This window comes from Sinocyclocheilus grahami, unplaced genomic scaffold, assembly GCF_001515645.1.
Source record: "Sinocyclocheilus grahami isolate Dianchi unplaced genomic scaffold, SAMN03320097.WGS_v1.1 scaffold171.1, whole genome shotgun sequence".
NCBI lineage: Eukaryota > Metazoa > Chordata > Actinopteri > Cypriniformes > Cyprinidae > Sinocyclocheilus > Sinocyclocheilus grahami.
This window is the reverse complement of record NW_015505350.1, coordinates 98,814-112,887: the sequence shown is the minus strand read 5'-3', so window position 1 is coordinate 112,887 and position 14,074 is coordinate 98,814. Positions and strand designations below refer to the sequence as shown.

At 36.5% G+C, this 14,074-nt stretch overlaps 1 protein-coding gene across 1 annotated transcript in view; it reads left to right on the top strand.

Annotated features, from left to right (window-relative positions):
- LOC107593451 (angiomotin-like protein 1) overlaps nucleotides 1-14,074 on the top strand; it is a 29,219-nt gene that overhangs the window by 2,523 nt on the left and 12,622 nt on the right. The window contains exons 2-6 of the mRNA XM_016283178.1: nucleotides 5,434-6,655; nucleotides 8,399-8,714; nucleotides 9,058-9,202; nucleotides 9,385-9,465; nucleotides 10,180-10,325. Coding sequence (XP_016138664.1) covers nucleotides 5,496-6,655; nucleotides 8,399-8,714; nucleotides 9,058-9,202; nucleotides 9,385-9,465; nucleotides 10,180-10,325 — 1,848 coding nt within the window. The 5' untranslated portion in view covers nucleotides 5,434-5,495. The remainder of the gene's footprint in view (nucleotides 1-5,433; nucleotides 6,656-8,398; nucleotides 8,715-9,057; nucleotides 9,203-9,384; nucleotides 9,466-10,179; nucleotides 10,326-14,074) is intronic.

The following is a 14,074-nucleotide window of genomic DNA, read 5'->3' as shown; positions in this document are numbered from 1 at the left end:
ACAGCGACGTCATTTGTGCGCGGCGTTCAACAACGGAAACAAAGAAGAACAACGTTACCAACAGGAGGATAGAGGACGCTGTGATCGGAGCTGTGTTTTGGTTGTGTCTCGCAGGTTTCACAATAATGGACATGTAAAGTCGACTATACGTAAAGCGATTGAAAGAACGGAAAGGAGGACTAAGAATTTCCAACGACAACTGGCAGTGCTACATTTGCTACAAATGCCTGCACTTCAGCGTCCGTCCATCTATCGCTGTTCTCCATACTTGCAAAATAAGTTGACACAGCGTTTTAAATCATGGCGGGTGAGGGCGTTTTCGTACGCGTTTGGCCAATCAATGTCTACTTATGTCACGATTAGTACCAGTTGTACTGGTTAGACCCTGCTTATCTTTTAATCTATCTACCACATGTCTACCTCACTATGTGGAAATATTTGCATAATGCCACCCAAATGTTCACGCAAAGAAAGAAGGCCTCAGTAACCGCAGTTAGTGTTGAAGCAGCCATGTCAGGGAGACATTGTGTGTTTCTAGGCGAAAGCAAAAGCACTTTATTTGGCCTTCCGGAAGTAGATGCATTTAGGAATCTTTAAGATTACTTACAACAGAACAGCAATGCATTTTATGGACGACCGTTTCGTGAACCTAGGAGAGGAGGTAATTCTGACTTTGCTATGACAATCTGGCGCTTCTGAATCAGCTACTGTTTTGTTATTAGTTTAAGTATTTGCTATTGACTGTTCAAATGAGGCGTTTTGCGCAGTGTGTGTGTGCGCGCGCGCCAGAGAGAGAGAGAGAGACATCACAGTGGAGTCAGCTGTCTTAACCGAGGCTTGTGTACTGCAAACACATACCAGCTTCATCCCTGTGTCTGTCATGCGATTCTATTCCCCTTTCCGGCTCTGTCTTTACATTTATTTTGAAAGATGAAGCTCGCGATTATGGTAAGGGACGTTACATTTCCGACGAGTGCTTGTGGTGTTCGGCCAATTAATGCACTGGGTCAGCTGGCCAATTGATTTTTATCTAAGTCTGTGGCAGAAGTCAGTTGTAATTCTTGTTTCTCTTTTCTTCAGTGATTCTGCTTGTTAACGGCAGGTGTTCATCACTAATGCTCAATCAGCACTTAATTAATCACATAATTATCTCATTAACTTTAACACCGCTTCAGTGTTACTTTAACACTCTTTTAGAGTGGGAATATATATGCTCCGAGCAGTGTTAACTTAACACTCAGGATTTTACTGTGTACATCACAGAATTTTTGTTTACATCAGTAACTTTTAATCAACATCTGTGGAATTCTGTCTTGGCCTTACGAGTTATATATTATATAATATGATTATAATATATAATTTTAATATATATCGTATCGAACCGTGAATTTTGTGAACCGTTACACCCCTAATAGGTATGTGTGTGTGTGTATGTATATATATATATATATATATTCATAATTAATTTTAAAAAATGTTTGAGGCGGGTTTCCGAGATCCTGAAAGTCAAGGGGAAATATTCATGTCCACGCGCGTATCCCTAGATCCTAAACTGGTGCTAGGACCCAGGAGCGCATGTTGCCTTGCGGTCCGGGCACACACATTCCTGCCATACCACAGTGACTTGGACATGATTATTGCAAGTCAGTCAAATGTGTTAAACAGCAGACATCCAACAGCTAAAGAGAGTCCCGGGAAATTCACTTACAAAAACTCTTCCCTTTGACAGATTGAGTAATCCGTGTCAGGATCTTGCTGGGTAAATATGACATACATAATGTTGCTAACTTTGTCGTGTTTTTCAAAGTTTCCTCAGTGGATTCAAATGTAGCGGATGATGTGATCAATGTAACATGTGATGCGTGACTCATGTTTATCAGCTTTCAGCTGGAGTTCAGAACTCTGCATGTGCCAAGCAGGGTTTATTTACGGATAAATTTATTTTTCAAATGCAATGGATTACTTAGTAAAGTACAAGTGTAAAGCTTTTCATGTCTGACTGCATAAAATGTATGCATTAACTGAATGCATTAACATTAACTGCTACGCTTCTATGTTTTGTAATGTTTCATGCTTCCTGTCGATATGGGGTTTTAATAGCTGGCTATAGTGCTTAAGTCAATCTGGGTGGTTCTATTTTTGGTTTCTCGGGTATGTTTCCCTGTTAACTCCTGACTCTGCATGTGCCAAGCAGGGTTTATTTACGGATAAATTTATTTTTCAAATGCAATGGATTACTTAGTAAATGCATAAAATGTATGCATTAACTGAATGCATTAACATTAACTGCTACGCTTCTATGTTTTGTAATGTTTCATGCTTCCTGTCGATATGGGGTTTTAATAGCTGGCTATAGTGCTTAAGTCAATCTGGGTGGTTCTATTTTTGGTTTCTCGGGTATGTTTCCCTGTTAACTCCTCCCGTCATTTAGCTTGTGGTACATTGTTGATAATTATTCATATAACTGGTTTGGTTTTTTAGATACTGCACAGTAAAATCCCTAGTGTTAAATTAACACTTAATGACTTAACGTTAATGAGATAATTATGTGATTAAGTGCTGATTGAGCATTAGTGATGAACACCTGCTGTTAACAAGCAGAATCACTGAAGAAAAGAGAAACAAGAATTACAACTGACATCAGCCACAGACTTAAACCGGGTTCACACTGTGATTTTAAAAAAAAAGTCCTTTAGGATTGTACTTGTCAGACTGTACGAACATGATGATCATGTCACACTGTGGGATCTCAGTGGTCATTATGTCAGACTGTAAATAGGGAATGCCAACCCTGCCATAATTAGAAATAAATAAAGAAATGTAAAAAAGCAAATATAAATAAATATACAAAGAAAAGTAAAAAAGCAAAAATAAATAATTATTTATAATTATTTCCTTATGTATTTTTTTCACATTTATTTTTTTTGCTTTTATTTATTTATACATTTATTTCCACATTTCTGTATTTATTTACGTATTTATTTATTTCCTTATTTATTTATACATTTATTTATTTTTACATTTCTTTGTCCATAAGGTAATGAGGAGGGCGTGTTTTACCTCAGGAATAGCAATCCAGCTTCCCGTAATGGGTTCTCTTGGTGTAGACCGTTTTAGATTCGGATTAATCGGCTGATTAATCACACGTTTTAGGCTGGAAATATCCAGAATTAGATCAAACATGTGTACATGGGAACGAAGCTAGTGAAACACACACGCCATGCATTTAGCCTAAAACACGCTTAATATTCGCGACTGACAACAACGATTGTATGCAGCGATGCAGTGGAGATCACTGTCAAATATCATTCAGCATTCATTTTGAAATTGTCAAATTTTTTCTTGATTACAAGAAAAAAACTTGTTCTTGTTGTGATTTATTTTTTGTTTTTCATTTAATTCATAAGTTAACTGCAAATTAAATGGTTTTGTTTTTTTCAGCAGTCGAAAGTATAGCCTAAATTGTCAGTGATTTCTCTCATTTGAAAGATTATCAAGATTTTGAATTGAAGGACTGAATTAAACGAGGAGCAATACTGTTATTTATTCATTTCCATTTATTGTATTTTTTTCCTTTTCCTCTTTTTTCCCCAAAATTGTTTAAATGCTGGGAAATTTAATATTGTAATTTTGTTTGTTGTATTTTTCTAAATAACATTCTTTGACTTGAAAAAGCAAGATCTATTTTTGTGACTATTTAACCCCAATTTTTTTTTCTTTCAATGCTTTTGTGTTATTGTGTGGCTGGCACATTGTGTATCGGTGGCTTTGTCTTGAGTTTATCTGGCAAGAGAAAAACTAAAATATATAAATATTTTGACTTGACACATTTTGGTCTTGTCCGGCGCCCAAAAACAAAAAATAAATAAATTAAAGTTAAGTTTAACTAACTCAAAATCTAGTTTGGTCTAATTTGGGGGCCGCCACCATTACACATATCCATATATTTTAAGTGGCAGCTTCTCTCTGTAGATAATCACGGTTGTGGGGTTGCATTCTGTTAAAATAACTCAAAAGATAAAAAAGACATGACTGGTCAGAAACCAGTTACAATGTGAAAGTTAAAATTGTAAAAAATAAAATCATTTACCTGGTGAGTGTTTGCTGACAGTCTATGTAGCTGGATGGTTGAGCTCTAGAATATCAATAATGAGGTGGCTTTGACAGTTGTACATTTGGAAAAACAAAAAGGTGGGAATTAAAAACTCTAAACGCTAACAGAAAGAACCATTTCAGCACAAAAGGGTTCTTCAGGATGATATGGTTCTAAATAGAACTGTTACTATGTGTAAAAAAGACCCTTCAAAGAACGATCTTTGAACAAGTCTAGTATAATAAACTGATGCATACAAAATGCTCCACATGGAGTGGGGTCCCTGCAAACAAGCCTTCTCTGGCTGCAGTAACTGTGTATTTCTGAAGCATATTATAGCAAAAGTTGTAAAAAATAAACTGATCTGATGATTCAGTCATTACATAGTGAACTTATTCCCTGATCTCACCCAGAGTTTGATCTCTGAGGACATTATATAGATTTCATTACTTCACATTATAGAAACATTAGTATACAACTACTTGTAATTTTATCCTGCTTTATTTTGAACATTAAGTCATTATGTAGAAATTATCTGGATAGAATCATGTAGACTCACACAGATGTCAAGATTCAGCGTATGAACCTCAACAATGGTGATAGCTCACAAAATATTCAGTTCAATGTTGAACATTACAAAACATGCTTTTCATTGATTGTCACAAGTTGATGTTCATGTGCTATATTTTGAGATCTGTGAGAATCTAAATGATCCCAACCAAAACCTTTCTGCATCAGATACAACATTTCTAAACAAAGCAGGACACTTTATCATACAGATTTGTTCTTGTTGTGATAGCTGTTATAACAATTGTGCTTCAGACACACACATTTACAACAGACAGAAATAAACTATAGTTAAAAAGTCAAGGGTCAGGAACCCAACTAAAACAAGCACTTACCTCCATAATGGTAACTTCAAACTTTATTATTTTCAATAAAACAGCGCTAAGGCTTCCTGGAGGCTAAGTGAGGGTTGCCCATGCAGGGCCAGTGCTCAGGGGCCAACATTTTGCCAATGAGCAAATTCTCAGAGGCTCTGCGCTGGCAGCCCTAAGTGGGCCCGTAAATGGTCAGTGCAGGCTTGTTTGCAGGGGTGTGCTGCAAAATTTAGATGGGTGATTTAAATTTGAAATTGTTTGAAATTTGTGTTTGAAATTTGTATTAAAAACATGCAGGACTATAGCCCAGTTGTCAGGGCCTAGTCATGTCCCTGTCTATAAGTATGATCATTTTATTTTAAATGTATTATCTTTTAAAAGTCAGAAGTAAATCTTGATCATATTCTTGATGTTTTTGTAGCTCTATTGGAATAATTATTTACCTCTTTTCCTTTGCAGATAACATCATCCAATTCCTCTGAACATATCTGTACCTTTTGCCTACCCGTGCAGCAGCAGACATGCATGGTTCTGAGGAGAGCGCATCTGGAACCGTGCTTCACAGGCTTATGCAAGAGCATCTTAGATATGGAACAAGTGGAATCAGAGGAGGGGTAGAAAACGACAGCTCTCAGATGCCAAGCAACTCCACATCTACAGAACACCTACTCCTTCAAAAGGAGGGTCAAGTAGCCCATTCATATCAGCTTATGCCCCTGCAGTCTCAGTCTCGACAGGAACCTCAAGGTCAGGAGCATCAAGTGGACAGCAGCTCCATGGAAAAAAATGGTGGTGTGAGCCAGGGTGCAGGTAGAGAAGTCCAAGCAGCCCAGACTTCACCTGGGTTTGACACCCTGGAGCTTCCATCATATGAGGACGCTAAAATCCAGTCTCAGCTTTACAGAGGGCAGCAAAGTCCGACAGACCCTCAGTCCCAAATCCCTGGCCACAACCACCAGAGTATTGAAAATCCAGATGACCTATCAAACAATTTTCAACAAAATCAGGAGCAGGACTTTCACAAAGAGGGCAATAAAAACATTGTCCACCAAAGTCAGCCGCAACACAACTTGTTTCAGCAGATGCAGCAGTTGTCAACAATGTCTGACAGTCTTGCAAGCTCACATTCCTGTCTGCCATCACTTTCTAACACACACTCACTTTCTTCCCCTCCTTCTCTTTCATCTTCTTACACCTCTCTCTCAGCGGTTCCCATGAAGGCCCTTTTGGAGGGTCAATCATGGGTCCAGCAAGGGGGCACTGGTGGTAAGTTTCTTTGTGATGAAAGTCTGGCAGAGTTAAAACAGGGTCATGTTCGCTCTCTAAGTGAAAGGATCATGCAAATCAGTGTAGAATGCAGTGGAGCTAAGCAAAGTGTAGGACCATCCAATTCACCTTGCACAGAAGACACTACTCTTTGTGGGGCTGATAATACAGCAGATTATCTCTCACTAACTAATAAGACCTCCATGGGTACCCTACAACCACCACCCTTAAACTCTCCACAATGGACTTTGGATCAAAGAGGTCCTCCCCCAGAATATCCCTTTAAGTTCAAGGTACAGACTATGCTTTCGCCTACATTACACCCCAAATCAGATTCTCTGGAACATGGCCACTTCAACAGTGATACCTTGACAGCAGCCATGTTGGAGACAGTACCACTTAGAAATATAGCAAGGTAACGGTAACAGAAACTTTAAGGTGAATTGTGTAAATTCTGCACTACTACACTCTTAAAAATAAAGGTGCTTCAAAAGGTTCTTCACAGCGATGCCATAGAAGAACCATTTTTGGTTCCACAAAGAACCATTCACTCAAAGGTTCTTTAAAGAACCATCTCTTTCTTACCTTTTTGTAATCTGAAGAACCTTTTTTCACCACAAAAAACCTTTTGTGAAACAGAAAGGTTCTTCAAATGTTAAAGGTTCTTTATGGAACCATTTAGACAAAAAGGTTCTTCTATGGCATCTTGAAGCACCTTTATTTTTAAGAGTGTAGCAGCACCAATTGGAACTGCAAAAATAATGGCTTCCAAGCTTATTACGGGTACATAGTGCTGGGCGGTATACTGGTTCATACCGAATACCGGTGTTTATTTTTGTTATGATATGAATTTTTTAAATACCGCAATACAGGATGTCGCTTAAACAACGTTTGGAACGCAACACTGTTTGAAAGGGGTCCCTTTTCACTGTTGCACTGTGGTGAGGGAACAGCTGTACGTGTTACTAAGCGTGAAAGTTCCGAAATTGAAGCTGTAGAACTAATAGAACGTGATGACACAGAAGAACTCATCCACAATATCCACATTGACCGCCACAAATATCCACCGCCCCCCTGCCATCAGCTCCCGCGTCTCACACACACACGAGCGCGACTTTAGCACTAGATTTAGCAACGTTCAGACCCTTTTAGCGGCTTTTTTCCATAGAATATTCATACTGACAAACCTAAAGACTTTTTGGGATAAACCTTAGCTATGGTTCAGTTGGAAGATTTCTCCAGTGCTGTCCCGCGAACGCAAGGTCTGACTTTCCCGGAGAAGTGTCACCTCTCTCTGCGTCTGTTCTGTGCAGTGGCAGAGAAGCAGCGCATTCAGTTGGCCGCAACGCAGCCGACTCGTCAATAAATGGGTACAAAACAGCATTTCCAAGCACCTGTTGCTTACTGATTGTTTGGAATTATAAATATGAGCATAGTTTGTCTGTTAATATCACATGCACATTTTTGTTGTTTTTTTTAGTTTGTTACTCAGACGCAGACAGTGCGCTGCATGAGACAAAAAAGTAATATAGCCAAAACAACCGCATAGCCACTCTTTAGTGTAGATGCATGTTGATTTTATCAGACGATGCTGTGATTGTAAATGAGAATGACTCCTGGTTAACATGTATTAAAAGGGGTCGTGTTTAGTCACTATTTAGTGTGGTATTTTTTGACAATATTCACTCATCATGACAGTAAAATAGGGCATTCTAAGTCAATATACTGCAGTATTTTCTCTCTCAATCAGTAGAAAATATGGTTAACACCCGGTCATGCATGGAAAAAAATAAATACTGTCATGTATCGTGAAACCGGTATAATTTTGAAAAATACTGTGATATAAATTTTTGGTCATACCGCCCAGCACTACGGGTACAGGATTATTACATATTATTGGCTGAGCCAAACACTGATATGTTGGACCTTTAAGACAAACAATGTTTTTAAGGTGGCTCAGTGTTTATGCTGTAAGCCAACATACTAGTGACTTGTTTACAGTTGTCTCTGCATTAAATTAACTCCTGTCTATTGAACTTGTATATGATAAACTGTTTTAAATTCAAAAAGTGTACACACTTCACCTATATGTATTTAATGAACAGGTGTTGGCACATTCCCTTTCTCACATTTCACTTGCTGTCTTTCTGTATTTTAGACAATGTCCTACATCACAGCACCAAACACAGACCAGTCCCATGACTTCTGAGACTTGTATCCTGCCCTCACAGGCTTCTCAGCAACAATATCAGGCTATATCCCTATCTCAGTCCCTGGCATTTCCTCCAGCTCAGACTGGATCTGTGACCCAGGGGCTGTTTTCTTGTGTGGCCCCTTTTGGACAGCCTTTCCCAGGGGAAGCATTTGCCACGGTAAGCCATGGCAAGCAGATGCTGGAGACCCTAAAAGAAGAGAACCAAAGCCTTAGACAAGAACTTCACAAGCAAAATGAGAAGGCCAGCAAACTACAGCAGGTACTTGTCTGTGTGTCTGTCCACCTGTCTGTCTATAATATTAATAGCAAAGAGGAAACAGAATTGGGGGTTCTGATAATCAAAACGGCTCATTATTACAGGCTATTTACTCGAAAGTGCTCTTATAATTCAAACTAATATTGAATTATCCAAAGTAATATTGAAAATTACAGTGTAATTGTTACACATGTGACAGGAAGTAGTGAATAATGGGGGGCAGGGAACTATAATGGGAACATGGTGCTCTGGTGATGAAAATATTGTTGAGCAGTAGCCCAGTATGACTGTAATACAGCACTCTGACACAAGGACATTTGCATGCTTGTTTATGCTGTATTTCCAGTTGGAGGCAGAGACTGTGTGCCTGTCAGATGCATATGAGAGTTTAGTGAAGAGCTCATCCAAACGGGATGCTTTGGAAAAAACCATGAGGAATAAGCTAGAGGCGGAGATCAGGCGTCTTCATGATTTTAACAGAGACTTGAGAGGTGAGATTGTTTAAAATGCCCATGATTTGATTAGAACCTGTGGTTCATACAAATTCGACCAAATTTTATTGCTGAACTTTGTGAGTAGGTAGTTATAGTATTGTATTTGTTTGTTTGTAGATTTAGCTTACTTTAGCTGTTCTTGGGTCCTGTGGCATAGCTTTTTTTCATGTGTTTTTCAGACCATTTGGAAAAAGCCAATCAACAGCTAGCCAGTCAGGAGCTGAAGGGACAAGATGACGGGCACTTGTATCTTTCACAGAGTGGGATTTTGCTTCTTATTGCAAATCATCACATAAATATGCTCACTTTTTGAGTCTGTTCACTGTTAAAAATATGTCTAGCTACCCAAACCATTTCCTGCTTCCCTTCCTTCCTGTCATGTACCTCTTCCTCTCTTGCACTCAAATCTCTATCTATCTATAATTAAAATTCCATTATTGAGCAAGTACATAAAAAAACAGTCACTTAAAAAATCTTATGTCATGCCTTATAGGACTTTCTTTTTTCTGCCAGTCTTGATGTAGAATGACACATGTGCTCACAGGCAAGCACCTTGTACCATAAACCATCGGATTTCCACAGTAGAGCAATGCTAAGTAACAACTCTGGCCTGTCACACAAAGCTAGTTGAAGACAGAATATAAAGTTGACATAACCAAACAATTCCAACCTAATTTGGATCAGGTTTGGTGGGATCAAAATGCTTGCAAAAAAACATTGTCTACATGGGTTTTGATTCAGAGTTTATGTTTAACTCTGAAATGTGTGCACCTGAAAAGTCTGCAGCAAATCAACTTCTCTTCTAAAGATTAAGAAATTGGCATACAAAAAAAGAGTTTTCTCAACCTAAACTTAAACTTACCTAGCCACTGCAGCTTTGTGTAATTGGCAACTACATAAAAAAAAAAAGGTTTCACAGTGCACCTTTAAGTTCTCTAAAACACCTTTTTATTTTGTAATTTGTTTTTCCTCAGGGAGAGAAAGCCTGAAAGATCTGGAAAAATTAGAGATAGAGGCAGCCAGTCTCCGATCAGCCAATGAGGATCAGCGACGACACATTGAGATCTTAGAGCAGGCTTTAAATAATGCTCAGAGTAAAGTCCTTAAACTAGAGGAAGAGGTGAGTCTTAAGGATTATCCTAATGGATTGTTGGTACTCTTTTAAGTAAATATTAACTTCACCATCGCTTTCATCACCATTACGCTTTTCACAAACTAAATGAAACTAGCGTTGTGATTAAAATGATTAGAAATGCATATCTAGCAAATATATGCTTTTAGTAACTTAAGAATATGAAATTGCAGTATGAGCTGTGTGTCATTTGTAGGTTTAAAGTCCCCCTACAGTCACTTATTTTATCCCTTAAAACTCATCTTTCTATTTTAGAGAATATTTATTGAGAAATTAATCCACAGTACAAAAATAAAACAAAGCAAATCTTATGAAATGTGACATTAAACCGTGTATAAATCATTCATTTAAAAATAATGACACTGTCCAACAATGGCACCAGTGGTTAAAGTTTAGAAGGAAGTAGCATTTCTCTTGCCTACCATGAGCCCAGTAAGTTTTAATAAACCCCCTATATGTGTCATTGGTTTGGTGGGGTGTAATTGAGAATTAATAGGAAAAATATAAAGCGAGAAGGCCTGTTACACTAGTTACGTCATAAATCCTGCATCCCCTGATGGCAAGCGACCATTGAATCAATGTTAAAAAACAGTTAATTTGTCAATGTTAATGGCATTGAATTAATATCCCTTTTGCACCCACAAAATTTTTTGAAATTTCAACAAAGCACCATCATTGTGATCAGTGTTTTCTTTAGTTAGGCTCTTGACTCATTGTACTTAAATGCTGGATTTTCATTGCTGTTTGTAGCACTATGGTAATACTAAACAACAAATAAAAATTATGCTGGGTATCAACATATTACAAAAATGATTCAAGACTGCATGTGTTGCAATTGATCTGTTTATGTAGTTAATTTGATGATTCTATGGCAAGCCCTTTTGACTTTTATTCATTCTCAGGATATGAATTCTTGATATCAACAATTCAATTTTTACTAGTTAAAATGTTCATTCTTGATATCAGGAATTAGATTTCTACTAGTAACAATTGCTATTTTTGATATCAGCAACTACATTTCCACTAGTAACAATGTTAATTCTTGATATCAACAATTACTTTTCAACTAGTAAAAACTATAATTCTTGATATCTGTAATTGTATTTTCACTAGTTAAATGTCACCATAGGCTGCCATTCAAAATCAATTGTTGATATCAAGAACTGATTTCTTACTAGTTGAAATTCCAATTTCACATATCAGAAATACAATTCTTACTAGTAAAAACCTTTATTTTTGATATCAGTAATCAGATGGTTACTAGTAGAAATTAAATTGCAGATATCAAGAATTATAGTTTTTACTAGTTGAAAAGTAATTGTTGATATCAAGAATTAACATTGTTACTAGTGGAAATGTAGTTGCTGATATCAAAAATAGCAATTGTTACTAGTAGAAATCTAATTCCTGATATCAAGAATGAACATTTTAACTAGTAAAAATTGAATTGTTGATATCAAGAATTCATATCCTGAGAATGAATAAAAGTCAAAAGGGCTTGCCATAATGATTCTCACCATTGCTGAGGATTGTATGAGGAGTGTTGATGTCTTAATCTTTGTGTATATTTTGCCACAGTAACTTTGCAGTTATGACACAGAATATGTATATTAGTAATGAAAGATCGTCTTCATTACAGCTTTGATACTAATCACAAAAAGTAATATATTCTCCAATTTAAATTTATAGTTAACAATAATAATGAATAACACAATTATTATTAATTATCATTTTAACTTAAAACATGTCTTTCTGTATTAATTCATAAGTGTTTATATTGAAACACTATTGTAAGCACTGCAAGAACATTAACTTAATGGAAAACAAGAGTCAATAGCGCAACTAACACAAACACTGATCACAATAATGGTAGTTTGTTGAAATTTCAAAAAATTTTCAACATGAACCTGTTAACCTGCACCCCCCATGTTGGGACTCACACAGCTAAAAAAAAAAAAAAAAAAAGACCTACCTAACTTAAAATGGTAACAGTTCCTGACAACAGTGTGCTACACACAATTTTGGTGTCTTTGGAAAGAAGACCCTTTGGGCTTTACTATCCATCATCCAGAGTTGATAATGCTCAAAAAGATAAAAAGTTATAGACACTGAAGTGCCTTGAAAAAAATTGTACCACACTGATTTTTTTTTTCATATAAAAATACATGAAATCAGTCCTGGAGCAATCCAGAAAAGTTCAAATTAAATTAAAAAAACAAAAAAACAAAAAAAACATGAAATTAAAGCAAAATCTCCTTATTTAAATAAGCTGAAAACACTGTTATTTTACAGGTATTTCCTGAATTTTTATGATCAAACACCTTTACTGAAAAACAAAAAAACAAAAAAACGGTCAAATGACTGGCAGCACAGGGTGCCAAATAAAAACCTTAAAATTAAAGTGAAATCTCCTTATTTAAACATGCTGAAAACACTGTTAATTTACAGGTATTTCCTAAATTATTACAATCAAACACCTTCACTGTAAAATTAACTAATTAATTAATTAAACGTCACATGACTGGCAGCAACAGAACATGAAACACTAACAGATCTCAGCATCTTCACTTATTACAAACCAGTCTGACTTTATTTATTTCATACAAAACTTCTTATTGAGAATTAACAGAGGTTTAGATGTTAATGTTTTATTGAAAATAATAAAGTTTTAAGTCACCGTTGTGGGCATAAGCATTTGCTTTAGTTGGGATTCTGACGCTTGACTTTTTAACAAAGGTGAGATTTTCAAATCTCAAGTAAGTTTTCAATTCATTTCACAAGTTCTCAAAGAGTTAAAGTTAATGAGATAATGAAGTGAATAATTAAATGAAGATAGTGGGTCTGTGTAATCCGTGTATCATTCGATCATTCTTTTTTTTAAATTTAATATTGAAAGTAGGGTGGGTGGAAAAATTAATAAACAGCTTGAATATTCAATTTCTACATGTGGGCGGGAATTAAACGCCCCTTTCTGCTGATTGGTTAGCCGAAGATCAAATCGTCCCGTCATCAGTTCTTCCGCAGTATCACGCAGCAGAATAATAGTCCTCAGCTGCTGCAGTTGTATGGATTCTTAACACATTTATTGCAACTACATTTAATCTTTTTTCATCAAACAAACAGGCTAATGAATAGCTCGACACAACTCGTGCCAGGGCAGAGGCTAGACAGGACTTTCTTCTGAGTAGATATAAATTATATTCTTTGCATCAGCTGGGCATGGCAGGGTATGATATGACAGCTGTCATAGCCTACCCTGCTCAACCAGTAAGTCTGTTTGTTTAAGAAATTAATTAATTTGTTTCAAAATAAATATTTTAAACACTAAGAAAGAAAGGAAAGAATAATAAATTGGCTTGGGTATATATAGGCCTATGTTGCAAGAACTGTCATTTTGACTGACAACCAGAGAACAACAGATATTAAATAGCCTACTGTTAGAGTTATATAATGTAATCTTGTGTTTTATTAAAATTGATTATAATTGATATCTCAAAAGGATATGCACTTGTGCGCAGCGTGAGCTGCAATGCAAGATTTTCATAAAATATAATAACTTGCCATTTCGTTTTTTTCTCACCAAACCCTCAGTATACCTTCAGAATGCTTGGAATATACGGCACGAGATGCATAGGATTATTTTATGACAGATATGTATCCACTTAAAAAAATAAAAAATAAATAAACTAAAGTCACCATTCTCTGCCATTAAATTGGCAAGCCCGAGCAGGACATTG